At 36.2% G+C, this 24,123-nt stretch overlaps 1 protein-coding gene across 1 annotated transcript; it reads right to left on the bottom strand.

Annotated features, from left to right (window-relative positions):
- Window positions 1-482: 482 nt before the first annotated feature.
- Window positions 483-15,735, bottom strand: LOC104608991 (uncharacterized). The gene is made up of 4 exons (XM_010275140.3): window positions 15,418-15,735; window positions 14,563-15,328; window positions 1,066-4,178; window positions 483-974 (listed from the first exon to the last, which is right to left on the bottom strand). The coding sequence occupies exons 1-3, from the start codon at window positions 15,441-15,443 to the stop codon at window positions 1,068-1,070; spliced, it is 3,903 nt and encodes a 1,300-aa protein (XP_010273442.1). The 5' UTR covers window positions 15,444-15,735; the 3' UTR covers window positions 483-974; window positions 1,066-1,067.
- Window positions 15,736-24,123: the final 8,388 nt, after the last annotated feature.

A 24,123-nucleotide genomic window follows, 5' to 3' on the forward strand; every position in this document is an offset into this window, starting at 1 on the left:
TACTTCTCCCTTAAATTATTTCTTTGTCTAAATAAAAAATGCGAAAGTTCAAAACAAAAAAAAGGAAGAAAATCAAGAACAAAATTGAGAAAAAAAGAAAATATGAAAGCAAAAACAGAAGAAAAGAAGAAAAAAGTTTTACCTAGAAGAACCTTATGCTAATTCTGTTTGTACTTAAAGTACTAAAATTATTGATGACATTCATTTCACAATAGATAAATGTTAATTGACAATTCCTCCCAAGCTGCCTCAAAGTTGACAACAAAATTCATCTTGCTCTAAAATCCTATGCTCTCAGGCCACCATAGCATTCCCATAAAATTGGTCCTCATTCAAAGAAGAGAGAAAAACTAGCTGATTATCTTGCAAAAGACCCTGGAAAAAAAACAAGGCCCCAATTTTTAGACGTGTACCTCGAACAGTTGACATTCATAATGTACCTCAGAAGGCAGATACCTCAATTTGAGTTACTAAAGTCCAAATAGAAAATGAAGCATCTTTTCTCCAAAATTCAAAAGAAATAAAAGCAGATGGAGATTCATCTACAGAATATATGTAGCACGTGAGTTTTCCAAACCTAGAATCCACTCATCCAACCAAGAGAAATGCGCAAATAATAAATGCATCATTGTCCTCTAATGGAACTGCCACAAGCAGCTTTAGGCAAAGAATTTTGAACTTGAAGAAGATTGTATTATCAGAAAAACATCAATGTACCTGCGCATAAACTATCATTTTATGGGTTCCACAATCCTGAGATTGGTGGATCTGTTTACCTGATTAAGACAACTTGATTTTGAAAGCATAATTAAGTACAGATATTTGATAACTTGAACTTTGACAGTGGTCAAACAGCACAGCTTGATGAAAGAGCTCGAAGAGATGGACTTAGAAAATTGCTTTCCCATTGGAATCACATGTTAATGTGCACTCAGCATTTGGATTTCTCTTCCATTTTTGACAGGGAACCCCACCTACAACATCCATAAAGATCAACTTTTATAAAGCATATTTTGCATTTAATATAACCTAATAATTCATTAACATTAGAGAATCCTAACTTACTCCTAAAACCTGTAAATCTCTGCTGACTTCTTCTGAAATTCTGGAATAATACCAGATGTATTAACAACTCCAAAAGGTATGGTTGAATGAATTGGTCTAGAATTATCTTGATCCATGTTCTGACTCGGTTTCAGAATGTGCTTTGCTCCTGCACTTAATTTAATGGGACCTGATCTTGACACACCATCCAGTTTAAAATAATTATCGGATGACATTGTGTGTTCTTCCTGAATCTCCAATGGGCAGTGACCAGTAACACTTGTCGTCTCCTTGCATGCATCAGATTCAGCTGCATCTCTATTACAATGTCTATAATTGAACTCTACACTTTCCTTCAATCCTTTCAGAGATCCTGCATCCTCTTGCATCTCTAAGTGGGGTCGTTTTGTGGCTTCTGTTGAATCATCTGCTTTAGAAGCAGGCCTCTTTCTGGATTTCTTTTCATGGTCAGGACCTTTAGGACGAAAAGGCTTTGGCCTTTTTCCATCCTTGATTTTAATCCTGTTTCTAGAAGTTGTGTTCATGAAAGAAGCAGATCTGTACCCTGGTGGAGCAGGCATAAGTGGAGGGTAAGCTAAAGAAGGTGGAGAAGATGAACTTTGCATCTGGGGGTGAGAAGTACTGGGATTATGAGAATAAGATATAATTGGTCTGCTATAAGGAGGAAGGTTGGCTGCAAAATTTGTTCCAGGCATGGTGCAAGGATGATGTTGAGCACTTATATCAGGGTATAACCGAGCAGAAGTGAGGGAGCTCACTTTTGGCTGTGTTGCATTTATTAGCCATTGGGGCAGGCTCCTTGAAGAATTTCGAGAACATGATGGCTGCAAGTACTCTCCAGATTCTTTATTTGAGAAAGGAAAGTGGAAAACTGATGCCGTGCCACATTCCAGGCTCTGTTTGCACTTGAGTTGAGCATTTAAAAGCATATGCTGACAAGCATTGGAAGGAGTAGGTGCAGAAGCTGGTATCTGAGAGAGCATTTTCAGAGGTTCAGTTCCAGATATACAGGGATCTAGGGACTTAGCTGTCTGACTTGGCAATGCCTGAGAAGGGAAAGGATGGAGAAAGCTTTGCAGTTGTGCACCTGGGCTCCTGCTGATCATGGAAAATCCATTTCGTGATGTCACATATGTCTGCCAGTCTGGGTATGAGTGAGCAGATCTAGGCTCTAGTCCTTTCACCTGAAAAAGACTTTGTGAGGCAGGGCTTCTCTTTGGTTCTAATGAATAAGTTACAGTTTCATTTGATTTTTCTGACACTGGATGAACAATCAACTCATGCTGGAAAATTCCATTCAGAGAAGAATTGCTGGAGTCAACAGTGGCAGGACGTTGCTCTGTTATAATTTCCTTGTCTGTCCATATCTTTCCATCTTCAAAACCTTGCACTTCTTTGTTACGAATGCCCACTGTGACATCTTTACCCATCAATCGCATTGTTGGTTGGGTGGGAAGCAGAAATCCACAATCCCGATTCTCCTCTACTTGAACCTGTTCCTTCCCAGTTTGATTCTGAGTTGGAGTATATTGTATGCACCCTGGACAAGATATATTCATGAGGTTCAGGTCTGAATCCAACCGATGGGATGACTGATTGTTTCCCCTCACTGAATCATTCCTGTGAAGTTCTCTGCTTCCAGTACTTGGGAGTCCAGTAATACCTAACCTAGATGGTAAAGGTATCTTAGGGTCCTCTCTTTGGTAGGCCTTATCAGGAAACAACTTTAAGCTGTCTTTTGTAAGTGCTGACTCAACAACATGCATCTCTTTCGCATGTGAGTCATCGATTATACTCTTTGGCTGGATGAAATTGTGCATTGGGAAAATACTGGAAGTCCCCATTGTTGTATTTTGCTTCTTCAGTGGGTACCCTCCTTTCCCACTTGAGTGCAATGGGACAAGTTCCCCTTGTGAATTAAGAGGCAAACCAACAAAACCCTCATCAATGCATTTATCCCTGAATACTGCTCTTTGCTTCTTTAAGTTAACAGAGGAACATATGCTACTCATCAAATCCCTAGAAGACAGGTGACCAAATGATTGGTATGTTGGAACACAAAGGTTGGTCCTTTGAGTGGTGTCTTCGGACATAAATAAAGACCTTCCATTTTTTTCTATGTCTGTAGCTAAACAGGATGATGAGGACTGGATACTTGACTTTATATTTGTCAGTGTACATATTGCAGAAGATCTTGGTATAGAATCTGCAAAAGGATCAAGCAAGTTTCTTCCTGTATCAGGCACCCTTCGAATGTTTACATCGGCTTGAGTTTCCAAACTGGGATGATTAAGCCCCCTGTTTGGAGTAGAACGAGAGAGTCTGGGAATGCCTACACATGAAAGGGAGTGTGATGCAGCTAGGTTACCTTGACCCAACAGATGTGAACTATCATGATTCTGTAATTCCTGGTTCAGGTCTACAAATTCATTTGGGGAATTTCTTTCTTTATCCTGCCAACTTCTTTTATATGGACTTGGAGAAGTTGTTAAAGAAACATGACCATAACCATCAGCCAAACGTTTATTTTCATGTTTAGATAGGAACCCAGTTCCATTTCTAATACCAACTTCAATATCTTCATTATTTCCATCCACCTCCAGAGCCTCAATTTCAGAGGGTAATTCTTTATCGTTTTCCAAAGAGTTGTCACTTAACGATGGAGCATCCATAACATCAGGGAATACTTTTTCAATGCTTTGCACTTGAGGCAACTCAATGCAGGAACACCCATTCTCTGTTGGTCCAAGTATGTCATCCTTACCTGAAAACCTGACATGCCTGTATGATTGTTGACCGCGCCTAAGATTTGTTTGATTCCCACCTTGTATGATGCCTAAAGAAGAGGGCTTCTGGCTGGAAATGACTGTTGTTCTATTCTTCAGAATACTATGAACAGGAAAAGTTGATTCTTCATTCTGCTGTTGTTCTGGTATTAGCTTGGGAATTCGCATAACTTTTCGTGAATATAATCTTTTCATGCTTGATGGTCTCTTTTTTCGGATAACACCTGTGTCTTGGATTTCCTTTTCCAACCTCTTATTGTGTAATGGAACTTTTCGTTGTCCAGAAAAATCAACTGCTGATGACACTTTGAGTTTGCTAATTTTCACCTGCAAAAGAAGAAGCATGCCAATAACGAATCATTACCACATGATGAATTCATATGTGATCCACATGCAAGAAAATTACCATATTTTCCCAAGATATAAATTTGTAGTCACAATAACATTATGTTTAAATTAGGTAAGACATCTCTACATGCCTATAACTATCTGTTCAATCAAAGTTAACGGGCATTTGGTGATAAACATAAGCCTGTTGCATAGGTTTATTTACCAAATGTACAAAAATGGAACCCATGGAGGAAACATGATTTGACAGCACCCAAATTTTTAAGCAATGTTTCCTCTTATCAGAAAATGTAAAAAATTAAAATCAAGAAAAAAAAAAGTCATGCACTTCTGAGAATTGTGACCACTATATACTTCAGAACCAGAAAAATACTTTTAGTAGTGAACAGTAGTTACTCTATCCTGGTAGAATTAATGAGATTAATCAACTTGGTCCCTCAAATATATCTGAGAAGGAAAGTCCGAATCTAGAGAAGTACCAAAGAACATCTATGGTGTTAGTCAGCCATAGCCACATGAGATGAAGTTGAATCTAGAAGTGTACCTATCACCTGACTGTTGACAATCTTCCATAAAGTGCATTTCCTTTATGAAGGAGATCAACTGATGGAAGAGCATACGAAAATATTCTGAAATTAAGATGAGTTAATAAAAAGATAATGTCGAACTTCTCTCGACATGGCTAGGAAACATTTCATTATTGGAAAAGTTCATGAAACCTGTCAATTGGCCCTATAGGTTTAAGGCAGAAGTCAGACAACACTCGGATTGAAGTTATTTTTCAAGAAAGAGAATTATGCATCTGACATGTTCCTACTCTTTGTGCATCCAACATTAAGTGTTCCTGATAATTTTCTTGACTATTTAAAAATTAACCTAAAGAACTTTTAGACTCTTCCAAAGGGGAAGGCCATTTTAAGGAATCCTATTCACTGAAATGGTACAGAGGCAGACTCTTACAAGTATACAGGCAAATAGCATATTGCAGCTTCTTCTCTAACAAGAAACAAACATAATTGTAAAGAAGCAGTAATGCAGAGAGCAATCAAACATCAGTGGTGTCCGGGGAACATAATTTATTATTTTTGAAGTATTTTGGGCATCAGGGTTAATATGGTCATTTCAATTGATTCTATAGGAGTTTGATAGTAGAGCTTTGTCTTCTGAGTCATCTTTCATGTGTCCAAGGTCATTAGTTACAAAAGGCTCCAGTTTTTCTTAGGTTAGGTGCCCCCTACAGGAACCCATAAATAATCATTATATCTCTAATTTCAAACCTAGTGAATGAATATTCACTTACTTTTGCAAGTACCTTAGCCAAGTTATTTGCCATACCTTAGATTCCTATAACAAGCTAAAGTGGTTTTTAGTAATTTAGTAATTATCTTTTATGTTTCTTCTCCATTTTCTTTAGCCAAGTTATTTGCCAAACCTTAGAGAGTGATAAAGTGGTTTTTAGTAATTTAGTAATTATCTTTTATGTTTCTTCTCCATTTTCTTAGTAATTTAGCATTTATCTTTTATGTTTCTTCTCCATTTGCTTTAGCCAAGTTATTTGCCATACCTTAGAGAGTGGTTCCTATAAATCATTTCAGGGCATAATGTTTTGATTGTTTATTACCTCAATCTCTAACTTTTGCAATGATTAGAACCAATCATCAGGTAAGTAGGCATTTGCTTTCTTAGTTTTCAAATTATATATTTCTGTCCATAACCTAGAACCTACCTAACCCAAATTGCAGACTCTAGAGAACCTCCAAAGCTCAGCTACCGCTTAAGGTAACCATAATATAAAAGCCATTTTGAGCTGTTCAGGTTATGTAGGAACTAATGATAGTCTTCCATCCTTTATGGCCTAAACTCAGACTCCATAGCCCTATTGGGTTGCCCATCATTATAAAGCCTAATAAGAGAAAATTTTCTAAATTTTACCGAACTTCCCTTATCTGTCCTAAATTGGCCTGTTAAAGATTTAATTATCCAAAGCTTGCCCCACATCAGGCAGATAACAAGCAGGACCATTCAGAAGAAGTGCAGAGAACAAACACATTATTGCTGTTCTTGAGATCCTAAATGATGTGTTTCTCTGTCCCTATTCATTGTGGGGAAAAGAATAGGGACTTGGTATCTAGATAGAACCTGAGCAGAAGAGTTAAGAAGAAAATACCATAGAATCTAGGGTCCATGCAACATTGGGTGCTTGATGATGCAGATAAGAAAATATTCCTTGGTGAAATAAATCAGTTTTATAATCCCTATACAAATTTCAGAATTTTAGGGTGACTGAGATATTAGTATTTTTTTAGTTTTTTTATTAATTTTCTAGTTTGGGGTGTCTTGAGAATTTTTAGAAAATCAAAACATAGCCCTATTCCTATGAAACCAACAAACTAAAAAGTAAATTTAAAAGCTCAAAAGAAATCAAAATTACTATTTATAGTAACTTTATAGTAAAGTCATGTTTAAGGGGCTAGAAGGGCAAGGGCCAGACCAAAAGGACATGGGTTGAAGTAGTAAGGACGACTTAAGTGCTAATAAATAAACAATGGACATGGCTATATGTTACAGAATGGCAAAACGGAACAGTGTTTTAAAAGGCATAGGAGGCATACACCTGGAGGCACGTCTCCAGGTGAGGTGCCCCCAAAATGCCCCGAGGCATTGACACCTCTAAGGTGTATGCCTCATGCGCCTCACGCACATCTTATATAAAATTTGCAAAAAAAAAAAAAAAGAAAATAATAAAAGGAAAGGAAAAGAAAGGGAGGGGAAAGATAAAGAAAGAAAGAGAGGAAAAAAGAGAAAAAGGAAAGAAAAGGAAAGGGAAGGGAAGATAAGGGGAAAGAAAATGGGCAGGGGGCTCTGCCCCAAGACCCCCCCCCCTTCAACTAGTGCTATGCATTTTCATTCTTCTTAACATAAAGATTTTTGTTAAAAATAAAGAAAAATGAGATCATCCTTCCTCTTCTTCTTCCTCCCCTTCCTCCTTCCTCTTCATCCTGCACCTGTCACTGTTACCCGGTTGTACAAACCTATAAAAATTTATGAGGTGAAGGAATCTATAAAAACCCCATTATAGTCATTCTTGTAATTTCTATTTATAGTAAAATCATGGTTTACATTTTTAATAATTTCTTAATTCTTTACACTAAGTTAGTTTTAGTAGGTTTATTTAAAATGATATTGAAGTATGAAGTTGTCTTATGAGTTAAGAGACCATGTTTGACTATCCCTGTGGGTTTGACTTAGTGATAAAACAATTAGATTTATTTATTTATTTTTGGCTATTAAGACAAGCCTATGGGAGTGGAACTTGTGCCTTCTGTGGTCTAAGACAACATAAAGCTTACTATAAACACAACCTCGAATTATTTCAAAAGTGAGCCTTGCAAAATGAAGGATTCAAATAGTCAATAAGCAACTTTTGAAAGTAGAAAGCATCCAAATCCAAATCAGGGATCTAGAGCCAATGATATTATAATTCAAGTTTAATAAAAATCTTCAATTATTATTTTTATTGCAAAGTTAATAGTAGGAAAGTACAATATGTAGAGTTGCAAATGTGGCAGTTAAGTACTGATTGTGGCAAGGCTTGCCAAGCCCCAATCGGGCCTGAGCTGCAACAAGCCTAACCCTATCAACACTTAACCCATGCATATGCAGATTTTGTTGTGAAATAAAGCAGAAGAGACATATCAGTGTCGCATGCAATGCTTTAAAAACCAACCAACACGGAGGCAGAACCATTTTGGCCTCCAGGTCGTGGGTCACTAATTCGACCATGACACATCAACACATGTATCTCTCTCTCTCTCTCTCTCTCTCTCTATATATATATATATGTATATATTATATTTCAGTTTTTAATTTTTTTTTATTTGTAAAAAATGTTAAAAGTTGGGATTTGAGGCCAAAAAATGGTTTTTTTAGCAAAAAATAGTGGGGCAAGGGGGAGTAAATATATATAAAAAAAGTTACCCAAAAAATGAGTTAATGGTTCAATCACCTGGGTCAAATGAGTCAATGGTTCATCCACCCGGGTCAGATGATTTTTTTACCAAGTCAACGGTTTGTGACCAAACCCCAGATTTTAGGAAAATCAGATCTGGAATAATGGGCCAAGTGGCGGTTTGAATAGTTCAATTGTCCGGGTCAACGACAGAAGGTTGATAACATTAGTTGCATGGACTATCCTAAATGGACAACATGCACAACATGCCCATGTTTGGCATGCATTGGAGTTTGAAACTCCATGTTCATGGATTCTTGAGGACACTTCTACATAACATTTCTTTTCTACCTCCTGACTTATTTGACATAATGAACAACTAATGCGCAAGATAGAAGCCATTCATTGTATAAAACATTACTTGGTAACAAAGGCAACATTCTAGACCACTTTTTACAGGTATAAAATGATAGAGTTTAAAAAATATGAACTACTTTAATAGTATATACTTTTCCATAGGCATGTCTACAAGTCCATGTTTTCACATCTTGCCAAGTCAAACTCTTGCACATGCATTGGATTCTGACTCCCATGGCCATGTCCATACAACACTGACTCAGACACATACATAACATTAATAAACATATACAAGAGGACTCTATTTAATTTTATTCCTATTAAGGAAAAATGATGGAAGTATGGTAGACGAAAATGTTTTGGGCTGACGTGTGAGATTGTGGGTTCAAGACTGAGTGGCTGCTTCATGCTGAAAATGTCAAGATTGATAAGTAGGAAACTTGGCCAATTGACTTTCTTTTTTATTTATTTTCTAAGGAAAATGTGTCAAGGCTTGTTTTCTCTTAAGCATGAAAAGGCACATATGCATATGCACAAAAAAGAAGCACTAAGGCTTCTTTCTAGATTATTCCGCCACTGCTACATGGATGGATGTTTTTCTATGCTAACCAGAAACAGCAAGGACACAACTAGATATGGTGTTATGCATGGATGTTGTGATATGCTAACCAGCTCTCCCCTACCCGTAACATCTAAACTTGAATTTGTAATAGAGATATTCCTAAGTGGCATTTTCTGTCCCAAGTTATATTACTTGTGGAATGAAAGCTGCCCCTTCAATACAAGGTGTAAGGGAAATAAATGTGCTCTTTTATGCCCTTGGGTATGTTGTTGAAGCTTAGACTCACTAAGCCCTTATCCAATCCCAACTTGATCCAATGTTAGGTTTGTTCAAACCTAGTCCAAATTACACCTATGATAATATGCAGAATTTTTAGCATTGTTTACCTTGTCTCTAAACAAATATGAAGAAACAATTTAAGAACACAATAATATGCACTTGAGGCTTTTCTAGAAAAAGTCAAAAAAAAAATTGAAAACAGTTATAAATTAGAAAACATGAAAAGTTGAAGTTTGTAAGAAATAAAATGTTTTGAAAAGCCTATTTGCTCAAACTAAAATACATAAACTGATAAACATAACATAAAATACACATTCTAAGTGAGAATGCAGAAGTGAAAGCAAACCTATGTGGATTGTACAAAGTGATTCAAGAACTCAACAATTGAAGTATGTGAAATTTTCAATCTATTTATTCATCTCCTAGTTGTATTATTTCAAGTATCTAGTGTCATGTTAAACATCTCACATTCCAAATCCTAGGAGATTGGCTCTTTGTCTCCAGAAAAACCACTTGGGGCAAGACCAAACCAGTACATTCTGGGATTTGGGCCAACAACCTAAATTTTGGCCCATAGACACAAAGATTAGTATTTTGGTTTGAGATCTTATTTGCAAGAACTAGAACTCCAAGTATACAAAAGGTCTTTGTCTTTTGTTTTTTTAAGGTAATATAATATAATAGATCATTACTAGTGTGCAAATAACAATAAAAGGAAATTCAGAAGTTGATAAACCATAAAAGGCTAAAACTTAAAAAAAAGAAAAACTATAAAAAGGCCATTTTAAAAAAGTGCACCAGTTGAGGCACATGCCCTGAAATGCACCTTGCGTGTGTGTCTAGAAACCTCTTAAAACACTGGTTATAAACATTAAAAAGGACACAAGTAGAACCATAACAGGAAACCCATTACATATCATAATAGATAATTAAATCAGGACTTTGAAATAAGATTATAATTATAATTTGATTTTTATTTAAAACTCCTTTTGGTGTAGCAAAGATCTGAATGGTGAGATGGATGAATGGGAAAAGCAGAAAAGATAGGTTTAGAAATGAACATACTTGGGGACCTCAAAGTAGCATGGTAGGTAATATAATGAGGGGAAGCAGACTATGTTGGTTTTGTCATGTGCATAAAATCCAATCAACAGCACCAATAAGAAGTGATCTCTTACTAATTGAAGAATCTAATAGAGCTAGGGACAAGGCAAAAAAAATATGGGCTGAAGTAGTGAGAAATGATTTGAAGGTCCATAATTTAATAACAGAAATGTATGACGCTAAATAGAATGGAATGGTGAAACAGTATTCATGTAGCTGACCCCATATAATTTGGACAAGGCTTTATTGGGTTTAGTTGAGTTGAGATAACTTCTTTTAGTGGGAAAATGAACAAAAAGTAAAGAAGGCCAAAATATTAATATAGTCACAAATATAATGTTCGAATTTGAATATATGAAACTTTTTGATAATTGAAACAAAGGATATGCTTTACATGGAAGGCAAAAGTCAAATATGCAATTAGGAAGAAATGTAGCTAAGGTAGCTAGACAATGTTTTTCTGGTAAGGTGAGTCAATGCCTTGGGCCTATGGGGAGAGAAAAATGAATAAGTAAAACATAAATTTTATAATGATAAAACAAAAAATAAAATTTTATTGATTGAAAAATGTACACCATAGGGCTGACGAGAGATAACATACATAATGATTTCATGTTAATTATAAACTATTAATCCATAAACCAAATTAGCAAATGAAAAAAATGACATGATGTTTGTAAACCTCCCTAGTTCCAAGGGAAAAAACACATAAACGCAAAGATTTGAGATCCTTAATTTCTAGCTCTGTAGGGGGCAAAATTAAGTATTTGCCCCAACAAAGGTGTTTTATCTATATTCCTGCCTGGTTGGCTGCCTAGGCAATGTGGCTATAAAACATCTAATGAATTGCTTGTTTGATGCCTGTAAGATGGTATTGTTCGACCTAGGACATCATTTAACAATTTCCTTAATAACAATACTATTACTAATATAAATGTAAGAGTATAGAAGAAAAAGTATGTTATAGTATTTTTTTTTTGTTTTGTTTTGTTTTGTCACTTCACTTGTATCACGTGTTAAGTAGTACAAAATGTGCTTTGAACTTGTATTTACATAACAAATAAATTTCCACATTATTAAATAACCATTCCATGAATTATATTACACATTCTACCAATTGATGCTTTCTTAAATATAATTTCCAATTTAGTGATCCACATCAAATTTAAACATTCAACATTCTCATTTTCTATACATTCTTTCCACCATTGGACTCCATGTAAAAAGCCATATCAAATTTGACCATTTAATTGTAGGGAAAAAGTCATAGTGAGCTATTGATACCCACAGGAGATAGAAGGTACAAATTTGTGGCCACTGGATTGAGATGGTAGCTATATGAATGGTCTGTCATATTGCATGTGATCTGAGCAAAAATTTAATTATACATCTGGAAATGTTTTGGAGATGATGACTTAAGGGTTATATGGTGGTAAATCTCATCAGTTGTTACTACACAACCTTATCATGCTGTTAGGTACTACAGAAATACCTGCAGACCATTTCCTATATATCAAACCATCAAACATTGTATATCTTTTGTTTCATGTTTTCCAGTTTTAGATGGTTATTATGTGGATAAAGAATTGGTATTTAGTGTATAAGTATCCTCATATTATCTTATCTTTTTTTTTTTTTGAAAAAGGAGTAAGATATTGAAGAAAAAAAAAAGAAGAATGCTCATATTATCATTTTCTAAAGTATCTAAGCATGTTTCCTATGCTTTCTATAGTTTCCAGAATGCCACTGTGGTTTCTTCATTTTTTATCATATCCTTATAGGTTTCCATACATTTACCATCAAGTATATAAACAAATTATTTCACGTAGAAGAATTTCTATCAAGTTGGCCGTGTCTGCATAACCTTGACAATATGTACAAGGATGAACTGAAACAATAAAATAAAAATAAAATCAGAAAGATTCTTTAGAGATATTGTATTTCATGTAATTGGACAAGAAGGATAAGGAGAATAAATCTTAAATCCAAGTTTCTCAGTCCAACTTGCTTTTAGTTTAATAAGTTTATAGGTAAAGGAGATCTCAACAACATGGAATGATAAACCTTTCAAGAAACAGAAGAAGAATATGCACTTAGAATGAGCAGCAGAAAATAACAACTGGAAAGATCCTTGAAGCTATTAAGGAGGGGAGAAATCATTGAGCATTTGATGCTACAACCACACAGTCTTTTGAGGCCTCAATAAACTTTTACTGGTAATTAAACCGATACTAATATTAACCACAATATTGAACTAAGAAGTTTTTGTCGTGAATTCTTGCTTAGCAGTCAAGGATGCAACAAAAAGAATTTTCTGATGAAACTTTTGAAACTTGTTGTGACCTTTTTTTTTGTCCGCATACAGTATGTAACCTAGCATGACATTACATGATTCTTGGCTCTTACATCTTCAAAATGCCAAAATTTGAAGCTTGGATACCTAGTGCAGACAAGTTTGAAGTTGACATATGCAACACTCACTCAGGTAAGTCCTTTTAATCATTCATATGATATATCGTCTTACATTATTGCATTTGGGGTTTGCCACTACATTATTTTGTAAGTGAACTTTTCCAATGCTTACAAATAACTATATCATCTTGTTGCTTAACTTCTAATGCTTATAAATAATAATATAGTAGTAGATATAGAATTTTCTTGCTTATTTACTTGATAATTGTGTATATATTGCACAGTATATGATCTTTAGAAATACTGATACAGGATTGTTGGTCCTACTTTATCAGACAACTTGTGCATAACAATTAAAGGGTCAAATGATACTATAAATGCATATATAGACTTACTTGGTTCTTGTACATCAGCCATGTATTTCACTATCTAATGAAACTATATCATGGGTTCTTCAAAGTACATAATTATGATCATTTTCACATCCAAAATATCATAAATGGCGTACACAACAAAGAATACCAAAGAGAAACATAATGCTAAACCAAACTCACCGCACCTTCTAGTTTGTACTTTTCATCCACAAATTACCAACAGCCTTATGCAAAAAACGCAACACTTCATAAAAGGCCAAATTATAAACAGAAGAACCAAAGAACAAAGTTTTAAAGATATCAAAACCAAAGAAGTAAAGAACAAGCAACATGATCAAACAAATATTTCCAACCCCAGTAACAGCATAAAAGCTATAAGCATCCTCCTATCTCACGACACAGTTAACAACAATAGATGTTTCAACCCTTAACATCCCACAGCAGCCAAGATGCATAATTGAAAGTTCTTTCTTAGAGCTCAGACAAACTGCAACTCAGAATGCAAACTCCAACCACCCCCAAGAATAAGGCTCAATAAAGTCCATACAAACGATTCCACTTCAAATGAGTCGCTTCCCAAATCGACAAAAAACAAGAAGATTGCGATAGAATGCGGCTTTTGCCTGTTCCAGTAGATATCTGTACAAACCGTATCTATATTTCATGTTCTGAGCACAAATTGCTCATGTGATATCGATGGGGTTATATAATACAAAAGAACCAAGAAAACCCAGAATATATAGTGACATCTCTAAGGTCTGCCTCGCTTTCACGGATCATCAGTCCATGCCATTAAACGTTTGGAAAGCAAAAGACGATCAAAAACCAGCCCTCCGATCGAAACCCAACTGCCCCTAAACAGTAAGACTGCCATCATATATATTCTATCACACACAAGGACTTCTTTTTTGGCTAAACTATAAAAGCCATTGCTGCCCAACCCGTACAGACAGCTGGAGCAGCACACATCACTCCAGAAGTGCTCAAAATCCCCATAACATGGAACCCCATCTCTCGTTTTTTTAACTTTTCCCTTTGCACTGAAGCTCCTCCTCCTCCTAGCAGTAGTTCAATTCACAGGAGCAAATACAAGAACAACGCATTGCTTTTCATCTTCAAGCTCGAAGAAGAGTCCAAAACATTTTGGCAGTAATAAATTTTGAGCAGAAAGTGAGTGGAAACAAGACAGCTGACAAGATTAAAAAGAAGAAAAATAATGGGTATCTAATCCAACTTCCAACCACGAAAGTACTGCAACAATCAAGCAACCAACAAACCAAAATGAAAGAGAAAAGAAATCAGGAAAGCTTTAGAGAAATCACAGACCTTCTTCGATGCCAGCCGTGCCTTCTTCGTTGGATCAATAGCTCCGGAGTCATTCTTCTTGGTCTTCTTTATCTTCTTTTTCTTCATCTTCTTCTTCTTCAACTTCAGCTTCCTCGCAAGAGCCACTGCTTCCTCTCTTGACTTGTGCTTTCGCTTACGCTTCACAACGGTATCCGATGCTTCCACATATTTCGTAGAATCCAAATCCTCTTCAGACATCTCTTCCGCTTCTCCATCGCCATCAACCTCCGCCTTTTTTATCTGCGGGGCAACGGCAAAGATCTCCACAATAGATCTCTTCTTCGGCGCTCTCGTCTTCGACTTCACTGCCGCCGCAGCTGCAGCCGCCGTTCTCATCTGCCTACGCTCTTCCCTCGACGCCTGAGCAAGACAACTATCGATGTGGGCGTTCACCGCATTCACCGTCGCCGCAGTAAAACTACGACAAACCGGACAAATCATCAGCAATTTCTCCTCCTCAGCTCCCCAACCCGCTTTTCCAGCCCCCAAATCCGGTCTCTCCGACACAAAACCGCTTTCAGCGCCGGAAACCGGTTTCTCGGTTTCTTCTCGAACCTTCCTGCTGCCCTCAGCAACTTGCTTAGATCTCACCAACTCAAGCTCGTCCGACCACCAACGATATTTCCTATACGTTAACGGCGGAAGCAGTTTCTCCATCTCTTCTTTCGCCGTCTTCTCCTTTCCATCTCCACCGAACGGCCAGCACTTCGTCACGTCAATGCTTCTCATCTTCAAGGTATACTCTCTGAAACATCAAATCACGAACCCAAATCACGAATCCAACCATACTCGAAACAAAAACCAGAATTCTTCACAAGAGCCATCCATACGTACCGGATCGAGAAGCCCCCAAACGCCATGCTTTTAGTTTCTCCTGCAGACAAGCAAAGAGAGAGAAAAACAACAACAGATACAACAAAAAAGAATAAACACTTCAACAACGAAGAAAGAAGAAAAACTAGTCGTGGGTGGCGATGATGGTGCCGGAGGTGGTGTCGCACGACGTCGACGTCGGATTTAGAATGGAGAAATTGAGAGGCGAGAGATCGCTTTTTGGTCGCTTTTCCATATTTTTCCCGCTCGCTCGCTTGCCGCTTGGGTTCGGTGTTTCTCACCCCTCAGCTCTCCGTTCCCTATTTATGACAGAAAGCGACGTATGAGAGAGAGGAGAGAGAGGAGAGAGAGAATATACAGAAAAAAAAAATACTAAAATATACTAATAGATTACTGGGGTAAGTTGATAAGCTGTGACCAGAGATTTTTCTTTTTAATTCCTTTTAATATGAGAAAGATTTTTTATGTCACGCATGCATGGATCCATGTATGCATGAGCATCCAGATGGCATGACGACATGCACATGGATGCATCAATGATGGAGAGGAGACACCAGACGCTCCCATTGGAATGAGACATGGGGCCAGCCCTCCAACACACTTGTCAGCTTGATAACGACAGGATTGTTATTAGAAATAAATGGCATAAAGCAAGAAAATTAATTTTTAATATTTATTAAATCAAGTATTGATGAGGATTCTATCTTGTTCTAATCCTAATAAATGGCGCCATTGTTGTTTTTGGGATTTCAGAGTAAATTTTAATAAATGATGTTATTTTTCATTTATTGTCTCACTTGAGACAGCACACAGCAGGATGGATGGTTTATGGAAATCTGGGCATTAAAGTTTAATTATGGAAATTAAGTGGGGAAGATAAAGATTTTTGTGGGTATAATCACAAAAAATCTTGTTGGGAAACGGAATTCAGGAATAAACAAAGAGAACATGGGATAAAGGAATTGAGATTTTTGAGAGGATTACATTAGTGGAGAAACAAGAATTTAATTTTAATATTACAGAGAGAGATGAAGTAATGGGAGAAGAGGAAGGAAACCATGTTTGCATGAGAAGAAAAGGAAGAAAGCAACAGACAATAACGAGGTTTCTGTCCCCTGGTTTGGATGCCCACCTTTGTCCTTGTTGACTCGAAGGAAGTGATGATCGATTTCTTGAAGTGATGGCGATCAGACAAAGCTTGGAAGCGAGGAAAAAAATTAAGGAAATCGATGGTTATGGGTCGTGAGGAAAAGAAAATTAAGTAATGGATGTAGAGAGACTGAAAGAGAAAGAAAGAGACCTCTTAACTTCTGCTGCTGCTGCTACTGCTGGTCTGCTGAGGAAAGAAACTGAGCAGAGAATACAAGGAAGGAGAAATTGAAACTTCAGACAGGCGAACTGACAGAGGGTGCATGGACTGAGTTATAAGTCAAAGTCTATGCTCAAAGTTGGAATTTGGAAGTCGAGAGAGTGAGAGGAAAAGTTGGTTTTGCTTGCGTTTCAAAGTTGATCATCAGAAGCAAGCAAAGTCTGTGTGGATCCAAGAGAAGAAAGTTTGTTGGCTCTGAGAACACATGGAGTGGAAGCAGCAGTAATTCTTCTTTGATGGTTGCTGAATGACTTGAAGCTCAATATAACAGTCAGTCTGTTTAATTTCACTCTTCATATATAACTTTTTTTTTTTTTGGTATCTTTCTTCTTTCCAGTTATGCTACGAGGCTGTTTTGAGCTTTCATGGAGCAGAGACTCAGAGATCGATGAAATGCAGACATGGGGTCTGGGGGGGGGGGGGGGGGGGGGGGGGGGTCACTTGAAAACGCCATTACAACTGGGTTCTAATTTTCTGCCAAGTGCAAAGAATGCCAAGAGTGAAGAAGAGAGTCAAATTTGCCCGCCAAGTGTTTGGTACAAAAGCGGACACAGAATGTCAATGGCTGACTGTAGAGGCTTAACAGCAGAGCTAGAAGGAAGTAGGAGGTTGGACAATAACACAGCAAGCATAGTTTCAGATCAACATGACGCAGTAGGACTGGTACGTTTCTCTATAAAAATTCATTCCAAAGCTCAAACAGACCATTAAAAACTATAATAACGGAGCTGTAACGGTAGTACGGCATATGATGAACTAATCTAATATATATTCTGTCACTCATCCATGGACTCAGATATTAAGCTATTATTGACATTTTAGCTATAAGTAAATCCATAGAGCTACTAGGTGGCCGTTATAACGGAAATTAATTCTCATGGCTAGTCCGTATAAAAGCTTCGATCCAAGCTGTGAAGTCTGAACCCTCTCTCTCTCTCTCTCTCTCTCTCTGATATTTGGTCTTTAGTGCGACATGATCAGGACCCATAGCTTATATATGAGGTGAAAGTGTTCAGAGGGGAGGCGATCCTTTTGTATTTTACTTAAAGGCGCTATTTGCTGGTTGCAAATAAGATAAAAGAAAAATGAATGATTGAAGAAAATTTCTATTTCGAGTGTCTGGTTACACTGAAATGGCCAAGGAAAAAAGTGGGTAAAAGTTGCAAAAAGATAGCATTCCTTCTAATTTTCCAAAGTTTGTCCTCTCTATTCAAATTAAATCTGACAAGACCCATATGTTTCTCCCATCTCACTTATTCCATTTTATTTTCCAAGGAATCAAACACAAGGAAAATTACGAAAATGATTCGTTTTTCCTGTTGTCTATCACTTTCCTACAAAACTTTCAGCTTGTCTTTACCCTTTTTAATATGCTAATCAAATTTAAATCCAATCAGTGCCCTCTATAGGAGGAATCCTTAGAAATGGAGAGAGAGAGAGAGACCTCTCTCTCTCTATTCTAGAAATTAGCAGCATATTTGAAGAATACTGTCCCAGTAAAAGATAGCCATGAAAAGAAAGCATTCCTTTTTAAGGATTCTTCCCTTCTCTCATCTTTATCCCTGACAAGGAAAGATAATAAGCATCTATAGCTACTCCACTGATCCACTTCTCAAAGTAAGGTCATACCATCTTACTTTGAGAAGCATCAAACTGCTTGTTCACGACCAAACTATATATACCAGCAACGATAGGCAGACTGGTAGAGTCATTTGCATACTTCTCTCTAAAGCAAACCAGTCGTTTTAGTAGGTAAAAAAGGTCTCATCTCTGTTACAAATTCCTCCATCTGGTCTAAAAGCTCCCTCAGCTGCGTAGGCCCGGCGCGTGCATGTCTGCTAGATAGAGTGGCTTGGCCAAGCAGGTCTCTTCTGGGGTCGTTACAACCAACTTAGACGTAAGAGCTTTCAGTCTTGGGAAGCTATCTTTATGTAGGACCCTCTCCTTACAACCTTCATCTGTTTGGAATCTTTCACGGGCAAATAGTGTTGTGTCGGGTTATCCAGTCAATCTCTCTGAAACAAAAAGCTTCTAACCCAACCGTATATATAGGAAGGGACTGTGTCACAGCATTCTAGGGAAGAAGAATGGGCTCTTGTCACCTCAGGTTTCTGAGTTACGAAGAAGCTCGGTCGGTCTTGGGGAGGTCCTCTTGGGCCTATAGTGTTCATCTTTCTTGTGTTTTTAGGGTAGGTTTTGAGGCTTCTTGGCAAGCAAATGAAGCTTGGCTTTCTCCGGTGAGGTCTGAAAGATCTGCTCACACCTTTTGAGGAGAGAAAGAATGCAATAAGAGAGATTCATTTTTATGCATGGAAGTAATTAATAGTACTGTGTAATGGTTCTCTCTAATCATTTTTTTCTTTTAATGAAGGTAATTAACACTGTTGTTCTCATGTTGGACTTGAGTTAATTCACTTGATGAAAAGCACCACTAAACATATTTTATGGCAAGTGGGTTTTCCTTTTCTCCTTTCTTTTACTCGTGATCTGATAATTCCTGTGCTTGGTTACATATGACCTAGCTACAAGTATTAGGGTTAACGTAAGCTTTACTATAATATATTCCCGTTCTTGTTTTACGTCTTGTTGAAGTCTGTTATTGTTCTTATCAGAACAAGGGGAACGTGGAGCCACTCTAGTATTTATATTCAAATGCTGCAATGATCTCTCATTGCTTTTGGCCATAATCTTCAGATTTGGATATAAAGACACACTAGCCACATAAATCTTATGGCTAGCTATCTTAAAAGTCGTGAGAAATAGTAGATCTCTCTTTTCTATGACACTAATATAATTCTGTAGAAATCAAGGTCTAGTACTTGATGAAAACACAAGATGATATATCATGCCTACTTTGAATTTCCTTTTCCATTGTATCATACTGAATATATATGGCTATATATACTAGACCTAATTCTTTATTCTCTCCATATGCATCACAATATATGCAGACACACGACACACACATACGGATGCATAAGAGATTGAACTGACTCTTCATGCATTCAAAGAAACTGAATTTGAAATAAAAATCAATTATGGTCAAAGACATTTAAAAGTTTCCATATGGTCTACTTAGCAAAGTTCACTACAACTGATAAAACGATCAAAAGACCTTAATAAAGAATTAAAAGTTCAATATGTTATTAATAAAGTAATAACAATGTCCCTATTTGCAGTATAATAGTAATAACTAACTCTCACCCTATATATTGCCTCTTTCCTTATAAACTGAAACATGTGGAGATGGCCAATGTCCCTATTACACCCTCCTATAAGTAATTCTATAAATCATATGAGCTTTGCTTCTCCTAGAGTTTCTTCTTAGCTTAGATCTCCTTTTAACAAAATAATTTCAAATTCTTAAGAAATACTATTATATGTTGATCTAAATGGAGGAAAGAATGACTTTATTTTTACATTAATGCGACTCCCCACTACATTGAAAATCCAACTGTTAGGTGTTGGCTATAGTTTCAGCTAATTGTGGGTGCATGCAAAGTGGAGAAAAATGTTCTAGAACAGAGGACTTACATGCAATAAATCGAAGTAAAGCAGAGAGTGAAAAATAGAGTAAGAGAAGGGCTGAAAATCTTCTTCATACAATTTTTGGTTGAAGATAGCTTTTTGAGCAAGCCAAATGGAAGCTTCTTCTGTACACTTTTACAACTAACCCAGGTTTACAAAATGGTTACTTTTTACATGCTGTAGAAAAAGACAAAATAAAAACAAAATATTTAAGTGATAACATTCAACAATCGAATCCTTTACTTTGCAGCTAGCGTTGTATATCCTATCTCTTTTTGATATTTTAATAAACAACTTGTTGTCCCCTTGAAAAACCATTCAACAACCGAATCTGCTTCTCATTTTGAAGAACATAAACCATCAAGAGTTATTCTTGAATGGCATTAAACTCTTGATAGGTGTAAGCTCCTTAGATTTTGCAATTGTGGTCAATTCCTATGGTCTAATTAGAAATAAGTGAGGAAACTAAGAAGTGGCCAGACCCTTGGAGAGACTGCACTACTTACCCTTTAGCGAGGGATAAAACCATCATAGTTCAAGTCACCATAAGCCAGTGATTTGAAATCTAGAAGAGAGAGAGTTTGAGAGGGAGAGAGTCCCCCGAATGTTGGTGATGGCAGCTATTTATGCTTTTCTATTTGTTCATGTAGAGGTCTCTAGAACCTTCCGTGCCATGTCATCCAAAGTAGCCAGTTGTTGACCGCTAGCTTATTTTTAAAATGCCACAATTTTCTCTAATTACTGTTAAATAAACCAGGTTGGTTGTTGGGCTGGGTTGACTCGGCCTTTGAGCCCATGTGGGTTAAACTAAACTGGGTCTATGGCCACCTGAATATCTATGCTCTTACAACTAGGATTGTGATCAATAGGTCAGGTTTAGGGGTGAGCATAGTTTGGTTCAGTTCGATTCCATGGCAAAACCTGTATCTACTCTATAGGGGTCGGTTCTAGGCTTTTGGAATTGGAACCTACTCTGTGAAGGTCGGTTCTAGTCTTGATGGTTCCGGGGTCAGTTCTAGGTTATACACATGGAACCTGTTCTTTCTTTACTCTCCCCCTTCAAAAAAAAAACGGTGAAAAATGTCCTTTAAAAACTTGATTTTCAATAATGATAGTACATACTTTAATATTTATATTACCTTTATTGATTAAATTAAGTAACTTAATATGTAGATTATCATAATATATTAATATATGGTTAAAAATTTGTCATTATAATTTAAATTTTGCAAATATTACCTTTTACATTATTTATTATACAAATTGGAATATTAAAATGAAAACAAATAATCAAATTACTTAAGTAACTAAATGGTCAAGTGAGACCATGGCTTTTGTAGCCATGAGTGCTTGGGTTCAATTCTTCACATCCTTAAAAATATTTCGGGATTTATTTCAAGGAAAGTTCGGTTCCACCAAGGCCAATTCATCAGGTCAATTCAGGCAGGGTAAACCCATAGACCCTAGAACCGCCTTGGGTGGGGGTTGGTTCCAAGAATTTGGAACCAAACCCTACCCTATAACGGATTGAGTAGGGTTGGTTCAAGGCCGGTTTGACGTCGGTTCCATTCTGTTCCAAGTAGAACCTACCCATTTGCTCACCCCTAGTTAAGTCTACACAACAGGCCAAAGCCGACCGAACCAATTAAAACAGTTCTAGTTTCATGACTTTGTCATGATTAAAAGTTGGGTTGGTTATCTATCTATCTATCCATATATATATATATATAAACATATAAATAATTTAGTATTTTCCTCATTTTTATTAAAGTTATATTATCAAAATTCAAATTTTAAGTTACTATTTAAATAAACAAATATAATTTTCAGTATAGGTCTATCAGATATGGGCCTGATAGACCCGACTATTAACTAGAACGATTATGAGTTTATAATTTTGTCCTGATTAATAATTGGTTTTGTGACTGGTTCTACTTAGACTCAACCCAGACCTTGAGTTTATGATTTTGTCCTGATTAATAATTGGTTTTGTGACTGGTTCTACCTAGACTCAACCCAGACCTGACCTATTGACAGCCCTACTTACAAACTGTCATGCATCTCATCCTTAATTCCATTTGCAGACCGATTAATTCAAATTGATCATTTTTTGCCCTATTTAAATGAATTTATTCCATCATTCAATAACGAAAAGTTTGTGGATCAATGACACAAAATAATCATCATATAAGTAACTTTTGATAATGATTCAAAAGACAAAAAAATACTATATCATTGTATTAGTACTTTATTAAGCTTTAGCTTCCATGAGTGGAGTTACATAGAACAATATAATTAAAACGCCATGACCTCATGTTGGTTTATAAGTTACATCCGAGTCTGATATGATTATTCAGAAGCAAATCTGAAATTCAATTGGATCTACGAGTCTTGGATTAGATTTTTGGATTTAATCTAAGTCTGCTTTGCCATATTTCAAATAAGGGGAATACTAGTAAATTATAAGTAATTTAGCAACTCTTTTGTACCTTTTCTTCTTTTTTACCCAAAAAATAAAGAAAAATAACCACTCTTTAATTTACATATACAAATTTATGTAGTATGAAATAGTGGATTCGTTATTATCCAACCATATGGGGTTGCCACATGAATCCTGTTCCTCCATTACATTCTACTCAGTGTGTACATATATATTTATTTATAAAATTTATACAAAGATATTATGTTAATCAGACTCGGAGATTAACCAGATAGAATGGGGTCAGTTTCACATTCAATCAGACTATTAAATGGATGCATTTTTTTTTAACCTGAAATTGGTCCCATTTATGTAAATAAATCATTTGAATAAGAAATAATCGGATGAATCTCAACCTTTAAGATGGACTCCATTGACAGCCCTAACCACTCCCCTTTTTCACCTAAAAACTCAACTACCTAGCCTTCAAAAAGAGGCTGATCCTTTATGATGGCTTCCCATTCTCTAAAATAATTATGTTTTCTCTGTTTCTACGCCAGTAGGTAATCTTGTCCTTCTAAACCTATTATAATCACGTCATTAGAGAAAAAAGTAGATAAAGAGCTTACATAGTTAGAAAACTCTGTATTAAAAATAAATGTAGAAAAAAAAAGGTTCCACTATGATATGGAAAAGATATGATATCTGAAAATTTTCTGACCAATTAACCGGAATCATAAATGCGGTAGCCAATCAGGTGTTATTTATCAAAATTCATGGATGGGTTTTGATCAGTCAGAACTTTCCCATACCATATCTTTTCCGCATCATAGATTTTTCCAGAAAAAAAAAAAGAGAAATTGACCCTAGGTTACCAAGAAAAAAAGGAATAAAATAAACTCATGCAAATTGTTAACCTAAGCATTAAAAGTTCTAAAAGGAATTAAAAACCCTAAGTGGTAATTATATTATCTGATAAATAAAATTCTTGTAATGGTTTTTGTAATATCTTCTAATTGTAGGAAAATTAAAATGCAAAACCTAGCTCAATATCTTAGTAATATATTTGAGATATTCATCTAATCTAAACAAAAATTGTATACATAACTAAAATATACAAAAGATGATAACAATTTAACTAACCATTTGCCAAAAATTTGACATATATACAAATGTTGTAATCAGAAAAGGAAAAAAATGAAAAACAATGGTTTGAAATCTAGAGAAGTTATTCTTACAAGAAATTTTCTGCTTGGAGAATGGTCATCCTTGAATTTTGCTCAAGAAATAAGGCTACAGATTTCCTTGACATGATCACATAAGTTTGATACCATGGAGCAACAATGCTCCACTCATGTCTCATTTCTGCACTCCATATATATAGTTCAAT

This window comes from Nelumbo nucifera, chromosome 3 (genome assembly GCF_055504915.1).
Source record: "Nelumbo nucifera cultivar China Antique chromosome 3, China Antique-T2T, whole genome shotgun sequence".
NCBI classification, from domain to species: domain Eukaryota; kingdom Viridiplantae; phylum Streptophyta; class Magnoliopsida; order Proteales; family Nelumbonaceae; genus Nelumbo; species Nelumbo nucifera.